This window comes from Aspergillus piperis, assembly GCF_003184755.1.
Source record: "Aspergillus piperis CBS 112811 unplaced genomic scaffold BO85scaffold_14, whole genome shotgun sequence".
Lineage (NCBI taxonomy): Eukaryota > Fungi > Ascomycota > Eurotiomycetes > Eurotiales > Aspergillaceae > Aspergillus > Aspergillus piperis.
In genome coordinates, this window is record NW_020291604.1 from 158,069 (window position 1) to 173,940 (window position 15,872).

Genomic DNA, 15,872 nt, shown 5'->3' on the forward strand with positions numbered 1-15,872 from the left:
CCATCGAATGCTCTTTCTGGATCTGGTTAAATTAAAACAATCAGAAATGAGCATGTCTTAGGCAAGAATACATTCCGCTTCAGAGCTTTATTCTGTACCATCACCCCATACAGTTGGTTTCTTTGACACGGCTGCTGTTGCCTCTATGAGAAATCCATAAACAGCCTGCTCCTTCCCCAAGAAAATAGAAGATTCACTGAACAAAAAGGCGTGAGCGTCCCCGTAGTCAACAATGATTAAAAACACAAACTTGCACAGGAATCTACTTTTTGAAATCACGCCGCAACGCAAGGCCTTGGAGGCCTCAAATCTCGATGGGTTTCTTGTCACTCCCTTCACTATCATCAGATACCAACAATATCGGGATATCACGACGATGGCGTCAAAGGCGACTACCGGCTGGCCCAGTTTAGCCACATCCACGAGAAAATCTGAACACCCTCAACAACGCACTCTGGACCTCCAACACGACGCAAATACCACTCATCCTGCCTTCGTGTTTAAGATCGAGAAATGGAATTGAACTTCGTTGATGCGCGTGCTGTGACCCGCCCCTCCAATCGCCTCCCCTCAGCTGCCCATCTCGGGCCCTCACCTGGCCTTCGCCGCCGCCATGCCCCTCCTCCCTCTTCCTCGATTTAGATATCGGGAGTGTCGGGGGCTTGTGCATGCTAATGTAGTCGCTCACGTGGTGTCTTGTGACGCTCCTCGGCGCGTTTTACTGCTTCCGTCATCGGTAGGTACATTATATATCACCTTCCCACCTATGCTCATTGAGATGGAATTCGAGGCTTGCAATTCTGTCAAAGCAGAGGGTCAAAGGTTGCTCCGAACGAACAGAAATGGAGGCTTGCTCGAAGGCCTGGCCATCGGGAGCAGATGTCGTTCCAAGATGCTCTCTGTCACGTTATAAAGAACACGCCAGAGACCAACTCGACAGAGACGCTGCCGATACCTTCTCCATTGTCAAACTACATCATCTTACACGCCATCATACAGCGGAATTCTTACTCGTATATCATACATTTGGTCCAAATAACGATGCGAATAATATCATACTCAATGGGCAAAGGAGCGTCATGCGGTATGTGATATACCATCTGTTCAATAAATATCTCGGCCGATCTGCTAACTTGTTCACCTTCCCGCTAGTGATTCTCTTCATGCATGGACATCTCTATGGCAACGAGCACCTGAATCGAGCTTGGACCCCCGAAATCCAAATGGCCCTGTGACATACACTTCAACTGCTCTGCTGGGTATTGCGTATATTCGACTTGGCCTTGATTTGGGCTCATATAGAATTCTCCAGTCCCACGACGCTACAGACATAGCAAAGCGACTGCTACACATACCTCGTTTGCCACCCGGTCCCCATCTTCTCCCAGCAATTTTACATGAGACGCATGCCCTCAGCATCCCTGTCAAATTAGGGGTAAACTTTGTCGCTCGAAGCCATGCGTTCGTCTGGAGCGTACAACACTCACATTGTGGACTAGTGTTTGCGGTTTTTCTCTCAGTAAATGGCTATTTTGTATCGCCGACTGCCAGACCAGAAGACCACTGAATGGTAGGTTTCTTATCCCAAGGGGTTCCAGCCCTTGCTTTATTCAATTCCCTTCAAGGAATTTTAAGTTTGCTCACACTCGCAGCAAAGACACTCCCCGCATAGTGCGGATGACAAGCGGGTAACTACAGGAACACGCACCATTCTGGTTCTGGAGCGGTAGGGGGTAGATAACCACGGTATCTCCCCGACGCTCTTACACTTCGGCGTACGCCAACCAGCATGGTCTGTGAATTACTCGCAAAGTCTGGCCGAGGAAGCTGTCGCGTATTCATGAGACAGGCATTTAGTCGGGCTGAGAGCATATGGAGCGAATAGACAATGGCAGAATCCGACCTACTTGCGAGCAGAGGTCGTCAATTTGTGAATGAGGACCATTACCCTACGGATTAGATGCTTGATACTGCTTCAACTCAGGAATATTGTTTATCACCTTAAAGAGCTTGATTAGTCAATAGAATTATATAACTATGAGCTGATATCTCTCTGTGGAGGTGCTCGTGGAGGTGCTAGTGGAGATGCTTGGAGATAGAAGTTTTGATATTGATCCGCTTGTTAGCTTCCATAAGTCGCCGTTTCCACCCGGGCAAGTCTAAAATTCTAATGATATCATCAAAGGAAGACTTGTTGGAACTTCTCAAAATGGCATATTCTACACGAGTTGATTGCGATTGTTGGCATAAGGCCAAAACGATGATGGGGAGAGACCAACCATCTTAGACACCATTCTGAGGGGATAGTCCCAACATTGGATCGGTCCTAGATCAGTTAAAAACAAATTATCACGCACCTAGGCACCAGGTAGCACTTCAATGGTCTATTTTCCGTCTCCATGAGCATGTCATACCTGCGGATATAGACAATTCATAATCACCTCCAAAGATGTGGGCCCGAACCAGGTGGCTCTCTTTATCTAATGGTTCACGAAACCCTTCTTGAGACTTTCGGCACGTAAAGGCCAATGAAAACTTAGCAATGCTTTATAATAGTAGGGGCAAAGTATGCCTGATATCAGACAAATCAGTTTGCTAAGCCGTGAGAGAACTGCGGTAAAGATGGATTACGAAAATCTTTGGAGCACATGGTTTTATGATGCCAGTAGATGATTCTCGAAAATGTATTCGATATCAATTGAAATAGCTTCGGAGTTGTATTCAAAACTATATCAGCTTTTACAACAACCCCAAAAAAGACTCATGATCCAGTTAATCCATGTGCGAGTGAACATAGCAGCCCCATTCTATCATTAGACCTTGATTTATCAGCTACGATCACTAGATCTAAGTCGAAAGAATTCGCGTGGAGGTGTTGTTGGAGACAACAGAGTTTTCTCCACCATCCCCAATTGCAATTTCTACATATATAGCGAAAATCAACGCAAGTCTACAGAAACACCATTTCCAATTCAATACATCCCAATTATCTACCGACTTCGTTAGTGTTAGGATTGAGACGGCACGACTGATTTACGTTCAAGACAGTCAACATGTCCCTCAAACTTTTCCAGCCCCGTCAGGTCGGCAAAATCAATCTCGACCATCGAGTCGTAATGGCACCACCTACTCGTTTGCGCGGATTCGCAACATGTCCCACTTCCTATGGCCACAACCTATTATGAGCAACGTGCTTCAGTCCCAGACACCATGATCATAGCAGAAGCAACAATGATCTCACCATCAGCCAGCGGACTTCCTCACGCGCCCGGGATATGGAGCGAAGAACAAGTTGAGGGCTGGAAATATTATTTGGCTGTTACTAATGCTTTCAATCATATGGGGTGAGATGATAAGAGGGGTAATATGATGAGGGTGAGCAGCTATTTCTATATTAATAGCTTACTTGTCTAGTAAATTTTTTATCATGCTCATTTTCTTTTTTCTTTCTTTTCAGTTCCTTTTCTACTCTGAGTCTAAGGAGACTACTTCGATTTTAATCATATGATAGACGGTAGCTTCTAGTAGAGACTGGCCCGGTGTTAGACTTGGTAGTGATAATGTGTATATGAGATCCGTGCTCCAATAAATATCTCAGTTAACCAGCATGGGGCTTTGAAAAGATAGCGAGTACTCTGTCGAGTTATTACAGCCAGACATCCTTCTCATTCTCCTTAAAGTCACATATACCCCTAGCACATCGATAAATATAGAAATTTTCTCGCTCGACCTGTCCGCGGGAGAGATGACGGCACCAGCACAAGGGATTTCCATCCCTAATGCCTTCCCAGTCATCAAAGATCATGCGACGGCAGCCTACGACGCATGTATAGTACCATCTTCTGGTATTTCCCTTGCTATTGGACTGTGTTTGTCGTCTATTCATCTTCACATCGCAACAATGAGGCGCATGGTTGAAAAGCCGAGGAACTCGGTCTGCCATCTTGTGTTGTTTGTTTGTTATCGACAGAGGGGGCTGCCCAGGTCTGTGGTTAGAATATTAAGGGTGCTGGCACTTAGACATGCTACTTACAGTATGTTGTTTGATGGAAGGCCAGGAAAAGCGTGGGAGGTGAAGAAGAGATGGAAGCAAGAGATATGAAGGTAGAGGGGGTTCTTATATGTCCACTTTCATCAAGATAGATATCATCTTTCAGTTTCTCTCTGATTCTCAAATGTGATACCCTTGTCTATCAAGAAAATACCCATTCTGGAAAATGAGCCAGAAATCTGGAAAATGAGCCAAATCTAGAAAATGAGCCAAATCTGGAAAATGAGCCAAATCTGGAAAATGAGCCAGTAAGTAAGTCAATCTAGTCACACGATACTCTCCACTAGGGATACGTGCACATCCTCCTGGCGAGGCTGAGGCTGTTCGAGATATGTTCAAATTATCATTCGCCCAAGGCTGGTCATAACTGAGCCATTTAGCCAATCAGGGGCGTCCTGAGCTTGTCTTCGGACGTCATGGACGCTTTGACCGCAGACCTCACGATTTGTTCCCCAATGAGAATTCGCGCTATTATGGCTGCGCCTACTACCTAGGTACAGCCCATTCCACAATTTTATTCTAGCAAGTTCTACCGAGCCATGATAAATAGGGCCAGTCTTCCCTTAATATTTCCACCATTCTGTATCCTGATTCCTTTCCCATGCCTCCCGACAAGCCTTGACTTTGTTTGTTTTCACACCTGTTCAACTTGATTTATCGATATCCTATACCTTATACTATGGAACCTCAGTCGTCTTTTGATACAAGTCCCCAAAATGAGGATGTCCTGGCATCAAATTCCTTCTCTGGGCAGGAATTTCCGCGGGATGTAGCAACTTCGTGAGTGAGCCTGTGAACTGAGATTTATATACTAGACACTAGATAATTTGATACCGTCCCCGACCAAAGTAGGTATACAGACTACAAACGTGCCGACGAGAACTCTCAATCTTCCCACCAGGTCGCAGCGTATTGGAGGCAGCTGGGTGTAATACCCCTGGCTGTAAATGTCCTACTCAGAGAAGTCGAAAAAGAAAAAAAATAGTCGGCATAAGGACAACGAGGCTAGCGTGCAAAGTCGGGGAGAAAGCCACATACCTAGGGAAGGAAACTGGTATGATTTTATGGACAGGACGGGAGACTTCTCTGAGAATACATGACTGTGTCACTATCACGCATTTTAGCCTTATGCACAATGTGCTTAATCTCCGCCCGTCCTGTGGCTTTTTACAGCCATAGAAGCTTTTCCCCGCCAGGAAGATCTTTTAGAATTCCTGCTGGACGTGACCCCGACGTGATTTACTCGCCGGGGTGATTAATAGATAGCTAACGTTGAGGATGGTCAGAGGTGAAGCTCAGACTGGGCTTGAATATGACGGTGATTACTATAACAACCAGATATACAATACGTCGACCATGAATTCATGGGACCTCCTTTCAGATATCCAGGCAATCCCAAGTAACCAGTGTGGTACCTATTCAGCCAATCCTCCCAATAACTCTGAATTTGTCGAAAATCCGTGGAGCTTGTACGGTAAGCCTGATATCGAAACTAGCTCGCAGAAGAAGAAATCACTAATTCGGTCGAGGCGGAAGGTTCCCAACTATCAGGGGCACAGGGATTGTGGCCCTCCCCCTCAATTCCATTAATAGGATCTGGATATCCTGGATCTCCGTGGTTCCTTTCGCCCCAGAGCTTAATTTCCTCATCCCGGTCTCCAGTCAATGGTTTTGATGATGTGAAGCAAAGCCAGGACCTATCGTATGTCCGAGAGATTTAAGCCGCTACCCCCCCCCCCCCCCCTCCTTCCTTTTTTCTCTTTTCCAGCGTTAACCATACGTCTAGGCACCTCCGATACCGGCAACGAGCATCGCCGGAGTCGCCCCCAACTATTCCCGCGCAGAGATTCCAGTGTGGGTATTGTTCTAGGACATATAAAAAGAGCAATGGTCGAAACAGACATGAAACGCGCAAGCACGGTTGCGATCCTAAACGCCCAGGTCGGCCTAAGAAGACAGAAAAGGCATGAAATTGGTCTGTGGTGTAGAGGAACCAGGCGGAAAGGCCCTTAATAGATTATTGCTTTCATACATTCTTCTATTCTAGATTTTATAACTACCTTTCTGTATCAAGCTATCTGATTTAACTGGCTATATAAATTGAAGAAATTAAATAAAGATATAAGAAGCGTATATTTATAATCTAGAGATCTAGCTCTCTTTCATATACTTAGTCATATAAATTCAGCGTGGTTGGAGTATTTACCAATACCATGATTGTCCCTAATAGATGGTTCCCAGTTGGACTAACGTAGCGTCTAAAAAGCTTCATGGTGATCAATATCTTTGTTGTTGAACCAGTTGCTCAAGACTCAGTAAAAAATCCCCACCCAAGCCCTTTCATGTATTCTAGTCAAGACATACGGATAAGATAATATAATAGACAAAAAAAAAGAAAACAGACTGATCACCGAAGCGGTACATAAAAAACGAAGTTTCATTTCTGTCAGCTAATTGCTGTCGACAGAGCCGCTGACCCGGCACAATTGCAAGCAGACGGTGGCTATGTTCTGCATGCTCCTAGTCCGATTCTCATTGAGCCCGGGATGCCGATTCCCAAACAGCCGGAAGAGAATGAGGTGCAACAGATTATTGGTGACTTCGCAACAGCCGCGAAAAACGCTATTCGTGCTGGTTTTGGCGGCGTTGAGATCCACGGGGCTAATGGGTACTTGGTCGACCAGTTCCTCCAAGACGTTTCGAATAACAGAAACGACCAGTGGGGTGGCAGTATCCCCAATAGAGCGCGATTCGGCTTGGAGGTCGCCAAAGCAGTAGCCGATGCTATCGGTGCTGAGCGTGTTGGTTTTCGCGTTATTCCTTGGAACACATGGCAGAGCATGAAGATGGTCGACCCAGTGCCTCAATTCGCCTACTTTGTGGAGCGCCTGCAACTGCCCAAACTGGCTTATCTCCATGTTATTGAGTCTCGTGCTATCGATAGAGTGGACTGTGCAAAGGAGGGCAGTATCCAATTCCTACTCGATATTTGGGCAATGTCGACGCCTGTCATTGTTGCCGGTGGATATAGACCAGAGGACGCTGAAACATCCATGGGAGAAGAATACAAAGATCATCTGGTGACAATTGCTTTTAGGCAGCACTTTATCGCCAATCACGACTTGCCATTTCGCATTTATCATAGTATCCCTGTTAATCCCTACCATTGAGAGAGTTTCTATACGCCCATGCAAGAGAATGGCTACACGAACTACCCTTTCAGTGCAGATTTTATGGAGAACAGAATACAATGCTGATATTTATAGCTAAATCATGCCCCGGGTAGCGTTGGTAGAAACTGGATGAGTGTTCACGTCGTTGTGTATCAAAGAAATGAGTGGGAAGACATCTCGGAAACGGAGATATGACCGCAATACCCAAGCTAGATAGAACCATTGTGTATGTTAGACTTCATAATTGTATCTTCTGTCTTATAATTCGGATTTTTGTGATCATGTCTCTTGCGGGGTCAAGTATTTAATCTATCGTTGAAGCCGGCTATCCTTCTCAGCTGCCAACGGGTCACCCGCGTTTGTATAGAAGCAGAGAGATGTGAGGACTGATTCGTGCGATTGATCCAACCACATCCCCCAGACAAACCAAGAACTTCAATGATGTTTATAGCTCGTTAAAAGCGCTGCACAAAGAGGAGCGAATAAGCAAGAAAAAAAAACTAAAAAAACATACAACAGAAGGGATTCGCTGGTGGTCACCCACCCAACTACTAACCTCCCGGCGTGTGGCTTAAGTACGGCTGAGCGGACGGGAAGCCCTGTTTTCCACACCCTATGGTCGTATGTGGTAGTTTAGTGTTGAGGACAGTCTATATCGCGATCGCCAATGCGTATATTAGGGAGGCATCTCGTTGTAGCTGCCTGGGGCTAGCGCAGGGATGAAGGTAGAGAAAGCTTGCCAATAGGTATCCTGGAACACACAGACTTGAACACTCTCTATCTTAGAAAGAGAACTTTGGCATAATATCATCACACATACATTGGAACTATTCGAGGCTAATGAAGATCAATCGTGTCCATTAATGAAGGGGTAAGGCCCAGTCGAACCACTGACCCGTGCAAGCCTCTGGAAAACGCCACCCACGCGCTTGTAGTGTGTTCTACCCAAACAGACCTTATCAGTAAGTTGGTTCACAGTTCCAATGTTTGAATTTGGTCAGTCTCCTGTTACTTATCAACCACCCATAGTGGATGCTTTACTTACAAGATAATATAAGTCGACAACGTTATCTACTAACTACTGCATATCCATGGCTTTATTAGTGTATTTATTCAGCTCTGTGAAAGTGTTCCTTTTCTCCTGGTATGTCTTGAGGAAATACGTACACTTGGTCTTGAAAGCAGTTCAGCGCTTAACAGTATTGGCGTTATTTGAGTGGAAAACTTACACAGAGAGAGGAAAGAATTATAGGGGATGACTGATAACCGAGTAACTAACTAGATCCCGGGTGTCGACAGGTTGGTACAATGATTCCACTCTAGCTTTGCATACGTACCTAGGAAACTAATGTAGTGCAATCGATCGATCGACACTAACATGGGAGCTCCCCTCGAGTGCTACCAAAATTGCGCATCGACAAGCTGTGTAGGCAGTTAACTAGCCAGCTGCCCCACTCGTTCATTTTTCTACAATCTATATAACTGTGCTTCGCCTTGCGTTGTGCTGTATACTACAGTAGTTGGGTGTATAAGTGTGGTGACGAGCCTTCTATGCTGCAGTATATTGTTCTATTACCTACTTCGTGTTTTTTTTCTGTGTGAGTTAGGTGTTATGGCATGAAGGAGGGATAAGGAGAAGAATGAAGAGAGGAATGGAGAAATAGAATCCGGGCGTACCTGAGGCGCTCGCGTATTGTCTTACTTTGGATGAGCACTTTTACATACTTGGTTATCCAGGGATCGAGTGACCACTCAAACAGGCATAATGCGTTTACTCAGCAGTATACAATCAATAATTGGTTACATCAGGTACATGTTACTGTGCATATCAATGGATATCATCCTAATGTGCAAACAATATAGGTTATCTATGTTTATATTCCTAGATGAAACATATCGCATTATGATTTAGTAATATAATGAAAACTTGCTAATATCTAATCCTGACCTAGTGATCAGGCAAATACTTCGTTTGGCGGCCGTTGAACGGTCGACAACCATCTTCTAAATTTTAACTAGTTCTCAAGCGTATTTTAGAAAGGCCTGTCGATATTTGCATGCACTTGAGCATCTTCGCCTCCAATAATTGTGAGACAAAGTGTAATGGACAGGGTAAAGCTCAATGATGATCCCAGTGAAGCTCATCTCCGAATTACTCTACAATGAAAAGACGTTCTCTGCCTTTTGTGTCTTTATTGTTTCTATGCAAACACTGGATAGTCGCAAGATAGCTTTGTAGCGAATGGAAGAGTAATAATACTGGTGGATGATGAAAGGTATGAAAGAGAAGGGTAGAATTGTTGGTACGCTGGAACCTATTCAGACAACTACTTATACCATCGGAACAACTTCCGCAGTGGATAGAATAAAGCGGGTATTCTATAGAGATCGCTAAGATAATCATTTTGCAAACTGTAATTGTTTTGCTCATTGAGAGTCACATGCTTGGAAAATTCGTGGCGGGCTGAGTGATGAATATCAGGGTCCTTTAGGCCTCGGAAGCACATGCTATCACACGGTGGCTTGACTTAGCACCAACCATTGCAAGGAACATGAGCCTGTTAGATTAGATAGTTAATATATATCTGAGCTACAAGGGAGAAATGCAGCCCGTCCAGCTGCAAATGTAATTAAGGGACCGGGCCACTATTCCTGTTGAGGCAATTTCGAAGATCATCAATCAGCTTGATTCGTAGAAGCAACGATAGCGTCATGCGGGGACTATGGGAGTCAGCACCAGTAAATTAGCTGTACAGGCTGAATGTAACATCGATCGGAGAAGGCTGGCCGCTAAGAAGCGGGGTTAGAATGAGGTGATCGAGTCATTATCAAACCGGTGTATAAATCAAATGCATGGGCGTCTGACTGGGTCATTCTGTAGTTGCCAAGTGAGCACCACCCACAAACATGAACTTCTTGTACCTCCTCACGTTACTTTTCACAGCCACAGTAGCAATAGCTACAGCAACACCGGCGAAAGTACTCTTACCAAGCAAGCGAGATGGCTCCAGCGTCGTCTCTGCCGTCAACACCATTTCTTCCCAACTGGTTACCCTCAACACCACCGTGAGCAACTACCCGGGCGGCATTGAAGGAACATTATCTGCATTGCAAATCCAAGCGGAAACAATCCAGCTCGAAGTCGATCTAAAGACCGCAATCAAAGTGACCCGGCAGTCTGCCAATTTCACCGACGCCGAATCGCAGAAGGTAGCGGAAGCTTTCGTTACGCTGGAGCCACAGATCGCATCTACACTGGCCAACATTGTGTCGAAAAAGTCTGATTTTGACGATGGGTTGTTGGGCATCGCGTCGTTGAGTTTCCTGGTCAAGTTTGATCTGCAAGAGTTGAGCATTCTATCGAAGGCGCTGGGGTCAGCGGTACAGGACAAGTTGTCAGGGACGTATGCGGATTTGGCGCCATTGATTCTGAATGAAATTTCGGCTGCGTTCAAGAAGGCCATTGCGGCCTATTCATAGTGTTGAGGATGGGTGATCTTTAGTAGGGTGAAACGATGCAATCAAGCCCGAGCTCTAGTCACAGTTAAGCCTTCTCGTTTGCAGGTGTCCTCAAACTTTCTTAAAAATGTATGGTAATAGGAGTAGAAATCAAGCTTCTCTAATCAGTGCCTCCGTTGTCGATCAAAGGTAGTATCATATCAGATTTGGGAATTTTGTTGTTCGCCCAGTATCCTCAATGTACCGGGTCCGTTGTAGGACTTTTTTTTTTTTTTTTTTTTTTGCCCGATCGGAAAGCCCTGCCTTGGGCACAAGGTATGCATGCCATAAGAGCCCAACACGATGCATAAATTCATCTTCACAAGGCAGCAGTGAGCAGGGTGTCTTGCCTTCACCTGGGTGGTAAGACTATAGCTGTTTGCCCATAATATGATAAGGTACTTGTGTGGTTTGCATGAGGCACTCCATAGATGATAAGATAGGGTGCGACCGATGTCGGACAGGAGATAACGGCGAGATGTGTAGAGTTCAGCTGAAATCCACACCTTATGCACATAGGCCCCAAAGATGAGCATTCGGGCATGTCCTAGGTCAAATCCCGACGATCAGATACCCGAGTCATGACATGCAGTAGGGAAGTAGGGAATACTTAAGGGAGTGGCGAGCGTAGGCCAATAGACTCACTTCAACTGAGATTTTTGCATTCCGGTATCTACAGAGTACTGATTGCAAATTTTCAGAACTCCGTACGGAGTCGAGCCACCTCGATTGCCCATCGACGAAACACGCTGTGCATCCATCCATCCATCTTTCTGGCTGGGAGCATTCAATACTGAGCCAAACTTGCAGACCTTCAGCTTTATGAATTCCACACTTACGTATACAACAACACATAGTATTCGACTCTCTTTTAGCGCTAGATATACACTCACTGAAAAAGAAATATGTTGCGCCTGGGTAATCATGCGTAGGTATGCGGATACGTATGGAAAGGGACGGGGTCTATCGGGGAGTTGAGGAAGGAGTCTAGAGTTAGTGGAGGTAAAAGTTAGTTGTGGGATAGTTGGTCATTGATCCTCATGAAGCGAGTCCAGTGGTTATCGGCCATGTGCTTACTGGCAAGCATATGTAGAGTTTCAGGTAGTTGGGGCACGGAAATGTCAAGTAGTATTACTGGTTCCACCTCATCACTCGCAAAAATGAGAATGAAGCCGGAACATAATAATGACTCAACTGAAAGCATTCAAGTTGATGAACAGTAAGGTGATTTGCGGAAAGAAAAAAACAAAACAAGACAAAAACAAAATATTACTCGTCAGCGAGCGAGCACGCGAACGTATCAGATTTCGAGTCTGACGCCTTAACCACTCGGCCACACTGACTAATTGATAAGATACCTTAGTTAAACTATCCACTATGGAGTTAGGGTATTATTCATAGCATCTATACTCGCTAAATTCCAGCTATAGAAGCACAAATTAATATCACAACTTGAGGTCAAATACTCTAGATCTAGCCAGCGAGACTAATAACAACAGTTGCAGCTTATTTCTCTTCCGCGGGCGGATAAAGCCCCCCCTTGGATGATTTATTCCCAAGTTTGCCATGGTCAAGATAGTTCGTTTGGAGAAAATCGACGGTCTTCTCAGAATCGAGACCTCGTTCAGCGACATAGTGCCTTTCGATGAAAGCCACGGTGTCAAGTCCAACAGCTGTAGCAATAAAATAATCAGCACAAACTGTAGAGTTAGTAGTGTACAGGGTAAGGCATACCATCCATCATCTTGCAAGGCAGTGTCCCTCCCTTCACAAACATCTCAGTCCATAGTGAGTCAATCTCGCTCGGCGTCGAAACATCTTCAGCCAGAATGGTAAGAGCTTCGCGCTTAACAGCAGCCCACAAACGGTTGAATATAAACCCAGTAGATTCCTTCCTCGCAATATAAGGCTTGGTCGCCACTTCTTTCGAGCGCTCAGCCATGAAATGAAGAATTGATGGCTCTGTGAATCCATCCGTCATCAGTTCCACAACCATGACCTGTGGAGGCATGTAGTAATGTATGTTCATGATACGCGTCTTCGTTGCGACTGATACCTTATCCAGCATTTCTGAGGAGCGATATGAGGATGAGTTGGTTGCCAGAATGCAGTCCGTCGGAGCATGTTTCTCTAGCTCTGCGAAGGTGTCGATCTTGAGTTGGAGGACCTCAGGAACGCACTCTATGACGAGCCACGCGTTCTCTATTGCCGCCGCCAACTCCTCGAATGCTGTGATAGGGCCGGGGCTCGCTCCTGTGTGTGCAGCATATGAGGCGACATTCTCATTTACGTAGGTGATGCAGTCTGCGCGTTGCTGGGGGCTCGGGTCACGGACGTGGACGTTGTAACCTGCTGATGCCCAGATGCAGGCTGGAAAGTTGGTTAGCTGTGTCATGCATTGTTTGTCAACCTGGTGGTCGGGATCTTCTACCAATACGACGGCCCAAAACCCCACCACCGAGAACTGCTACAGGACGTTCGCGGTAGTCCATAGGTAATTGCCAGGTTGGAGTCATTGTTGCAGGTATGGTTGGAGTATTGTCCTCTTGGTTTGACGTGTCGATTGAAGTTGGATGTGAAGTTAGAAATTAGTGTATTTCTAGAGAGCTCGCCGTAACCTATAGAAAGGGCACTTCCATATTTTAAAGCAAATCTGATGGATCACCGAATCCACCCCTTCTCCAAGAATGGCGATGTCTGGTTCTACATCCATCAAGTGAGTCCCGAGTCATCCGTGGCTTCTGCACCGCCGAGGGTGTTCCTTGATAGGGCAGCTTTGCGTATCCTCGGATCTTTTAAACATCGCTGTTTCGAATTGATGCATTGATGCACCTGGATGTTCCATGGTGCTACGCTTTCGTTTATCCATCCTCGATAACATCACCGCTGCGGCGGGTCCAGACGGGAGGCTTACCTCGGAAAGACGTCCCGGCTTCTGCGTTCCGATTGGCGGGGACGGATCTAATTCGGGGGTGCTCGGCATGCCGACACTTTTCACCTCGGAGCATTTCAACCAAGGTAAGTGGGCACCTTTAAGGAAAAGGTACACGCATACTCCTACTTGTTACGGTAAGGCTGAACGTTCAAGCTAGTCTGATTTTTGCACTACTGTGTCATCAATGCTTCACTAAGACAACTTCTCCGGGTGTGGGAATTGGGTAAATCGAGTTCCTGTTACATTCTTGCCGCACGCTCGAGCAGAGTCGGCCGTGGCTTTGTTTATACAGGGTTAAAATGATTCTAATCTAATAATGAATCATCAAAACCAAAAGCCTCTGTCAGTGAGAATTTGAACTGACGAGCGGGTTTAATCTCATGTCTGAGGGAAGCCGAATGAATTGTATGATCTAAATAGAGTCTATATCCATATGTCTAATGGGCACAAATACAGGCCAAGTGCTAGAAAGCGTTCTAAAAAGAGAAGATTTGATCCGTCATTTTCGCCACCGCTCCTGGGGTTTGGAATCCTAGACCAGTCAATCCTTTCTTGGCAGCGTTGACCATGCCAGGAGGACCACAAAGCATGATCCTAGTGTCCGGGCCAGGCTCAGGGAGCTTTTCACGCATCACATCGGGCGTCACGTAGCCCTTGCCGTACTTCCAGTCATTCGGAGGGTTATCCAACATGTACCAGATCTTCAACGATCTTGGATACGCAGATGCAAATGCTTCCAGCTCTGTTCGCAGGAGAATATCATCTTCCGTACGGTTGGCGTAAACAAGAGAGATCTCGGTTGTATCCTTGTCGTCTTCACAGATTGCGCGAATAAGCTGGAACATAGGTGTGATCCCTGTGCCCCCAGCTATCATGCCGATCTTTTTGCAGAGATTCCTCTTGTATCGCATCGCGCCTTTGGGCCCACGGAAGAGGACTTTGTCACCAACATTGAGGTTGGCAAGGTACTGACCTGTGAGCAAGCCATCGGGGTAACACTTGATAACCAACTCCAATCTACCCAAGTCAAGATTGTTTGACGTCGGGGTGTATGATCGCGAAACGGATTGACCGTTGACGGTTGCTTTGATGGCGACGTGTTGCCCGATAGGCAGACCAACTACATCCCCCTTGCGAGGAAGCTGAAAGACAAATCGATAGACGTTGGGGGCGAGCAGTGTCTTTTCCACGAGTGGTAAGCTCTTGAATTCTTTCGGTTGAAGGAATCCAGGGACGAGGTGAGGGTCTGGCCTGTGTATAGTCTTTCTTTTGATGCGAGGTGGGTATTTCGTGAAACCCGACTCAATCTCCGTGAGCTTCGAAAGGCGGGAAGCCACCATGCCGCCTAGTACAGCACAGATACAGGCTGTGGCGGCTGCTCCAGTAGCAAAGCCTCCATGAGGTAGGGATGAAGACAACCTGATTGATGACAGGGACGGCGGGCTGGGAAGAAGCTCAGCTAGATGATGAAGGCTGAGCTGTGGTCTGAAAGCTTTGGACGCAAGATAAAGCGAGGCAACCGAGCCAACAGTGAGGCCAACAGTACGAGTAGTATCGTAACTATCCTTCTTTGCAGGTGATGACACCGATGTTGGCTGGATAAGTCTAACAGCTGTAGGAGCCTTGTATTCCACCGCATCTTTCAATGTCCCGATCAGGAAGGATTCCAGAATCTCATTTGCATCCTCTGAATGACCCACGTCTTCATACGCCGCCGTCGCATCTTGGCCAGCAACATCAATCAGGAGATCGGCACCGCCAGGATGATCCTTTACGTAGCTTGTGACATCGTACACTAAGCTCAGCACATTAGTGTGCTGACAGCACGAATGTTCAGATAATTTGAACACCCACCTTTTCCATGGATAGCAATCCACAAATCGGTCTTGCTATTGTGTGAGCCAACCTCCTCCAAAGAGAATGTCTTCATCGTGGTGATTGCAATGTTCAGATTGTGACAAACTTGGTGACGGGCGTGTGCGGAAGTAAATGCTTCTAGCGCTGGACAGCAAGTTGGATGCGCTTTAAGAGTGATGACCTGCGGCTCTATTTGTATGCGAATACTTCTGAAACATACCTAATTCCACCTTTGCAAAACATAAACTGTCAGTGTGGATACTACCAAACTAGTTGGCGTTCACCATTCCGAGGAAGAGCTTGCCGGTCTGGGTCATTCATCCGTCCATCAGCTCCGAACCTCGGATGGTGACAGACC

The 15,872-nt window shown here is 46.1% G+C and overlaps 4 protein-coding genes across 4 annotated transcripts; 2 read left to right on the plus strand and 2 right to left on the minus strand.

Moving 5' to 3' along the window:
- Window positions 1-3,053: 3,053 nt before the first annotated feature.
- BO85DRAFT_460852 (N-ethylmaleimide reductase) lies at window positions 3,054-7,308 on the plus strand (the record flags this gene model as incomplete). Its single annotated transcript, XM_025661741.1, has 4 exons — window positions 3,054-3,132; window positions 3,200-3,318; window positions 6,487-7,203; window positions 7,249-7,308. 4 exons carry the CDS (start codon window positions 3,054-3,056, stop codon window positions 7,306-7,308), a joined length of 975 nt encoding a protein of 324 aa, XP_025513669.1.
- Window positions 7,309-10,118: 2,810 nt separating this feature from the next.
- BO85DRAFT_451010 (cell wall mannoprotein 1 family protein) lies at window positions 10,119-10,828 on the plus strand. Its single transcript, XM_025660498.1, has one exon. It carries the CDS (start codon window positions 10,132-10,134, stop codon window positions 10,702-10,704), a length of 573 nt encoding a protein of 190 aa, XP_025513670.1. The 5' UTR covers window positions 10,119-10,131; the 3' UTR covers window positions 10,705-10,828.
- Window positions 10,829-12,227: 1,399 nt separating this feature from the next.
- Window positions 12,228-13,238, minus strand: BO85DRAFT_498004 (3-hydroxyacyl-CoA dehydrogenase family protein; the record flags this gene model as incomplete). The annotated part of the gene is made up of 3 exons (XM_025664012.1): window positions 12,228-12,395; window positions 12,457-13,092; window positions 13,154-13,238. The coding sequence occupies 3 exons, from the start codon at window positions 13,236-13,238 to the stop codon at window positions 12,229-12,231; spliced, it is 888 nt and encodes a 295-aa protein (XP_025513671.1).
- An 895-nt stretch (window positions 13,239-14,133) lies between these two features.
- Window positions 14,134-15,725, minus strand: BO85DRAFT_498006 (cytochrome B5; the record flags this gene model as incomplete). Its single annotated transcript, XM_025664013.1, has 2 exons — window positions 14,134-15,452; window positions 15,512-15,725. Coding segments are annotated over 2 exons (1,533 nt in total), but the record flags the coding sequence as incomplete, so codon positions are not given.
- Window positions 15,726-15,872: the final 147 nt, after the last annotated feature.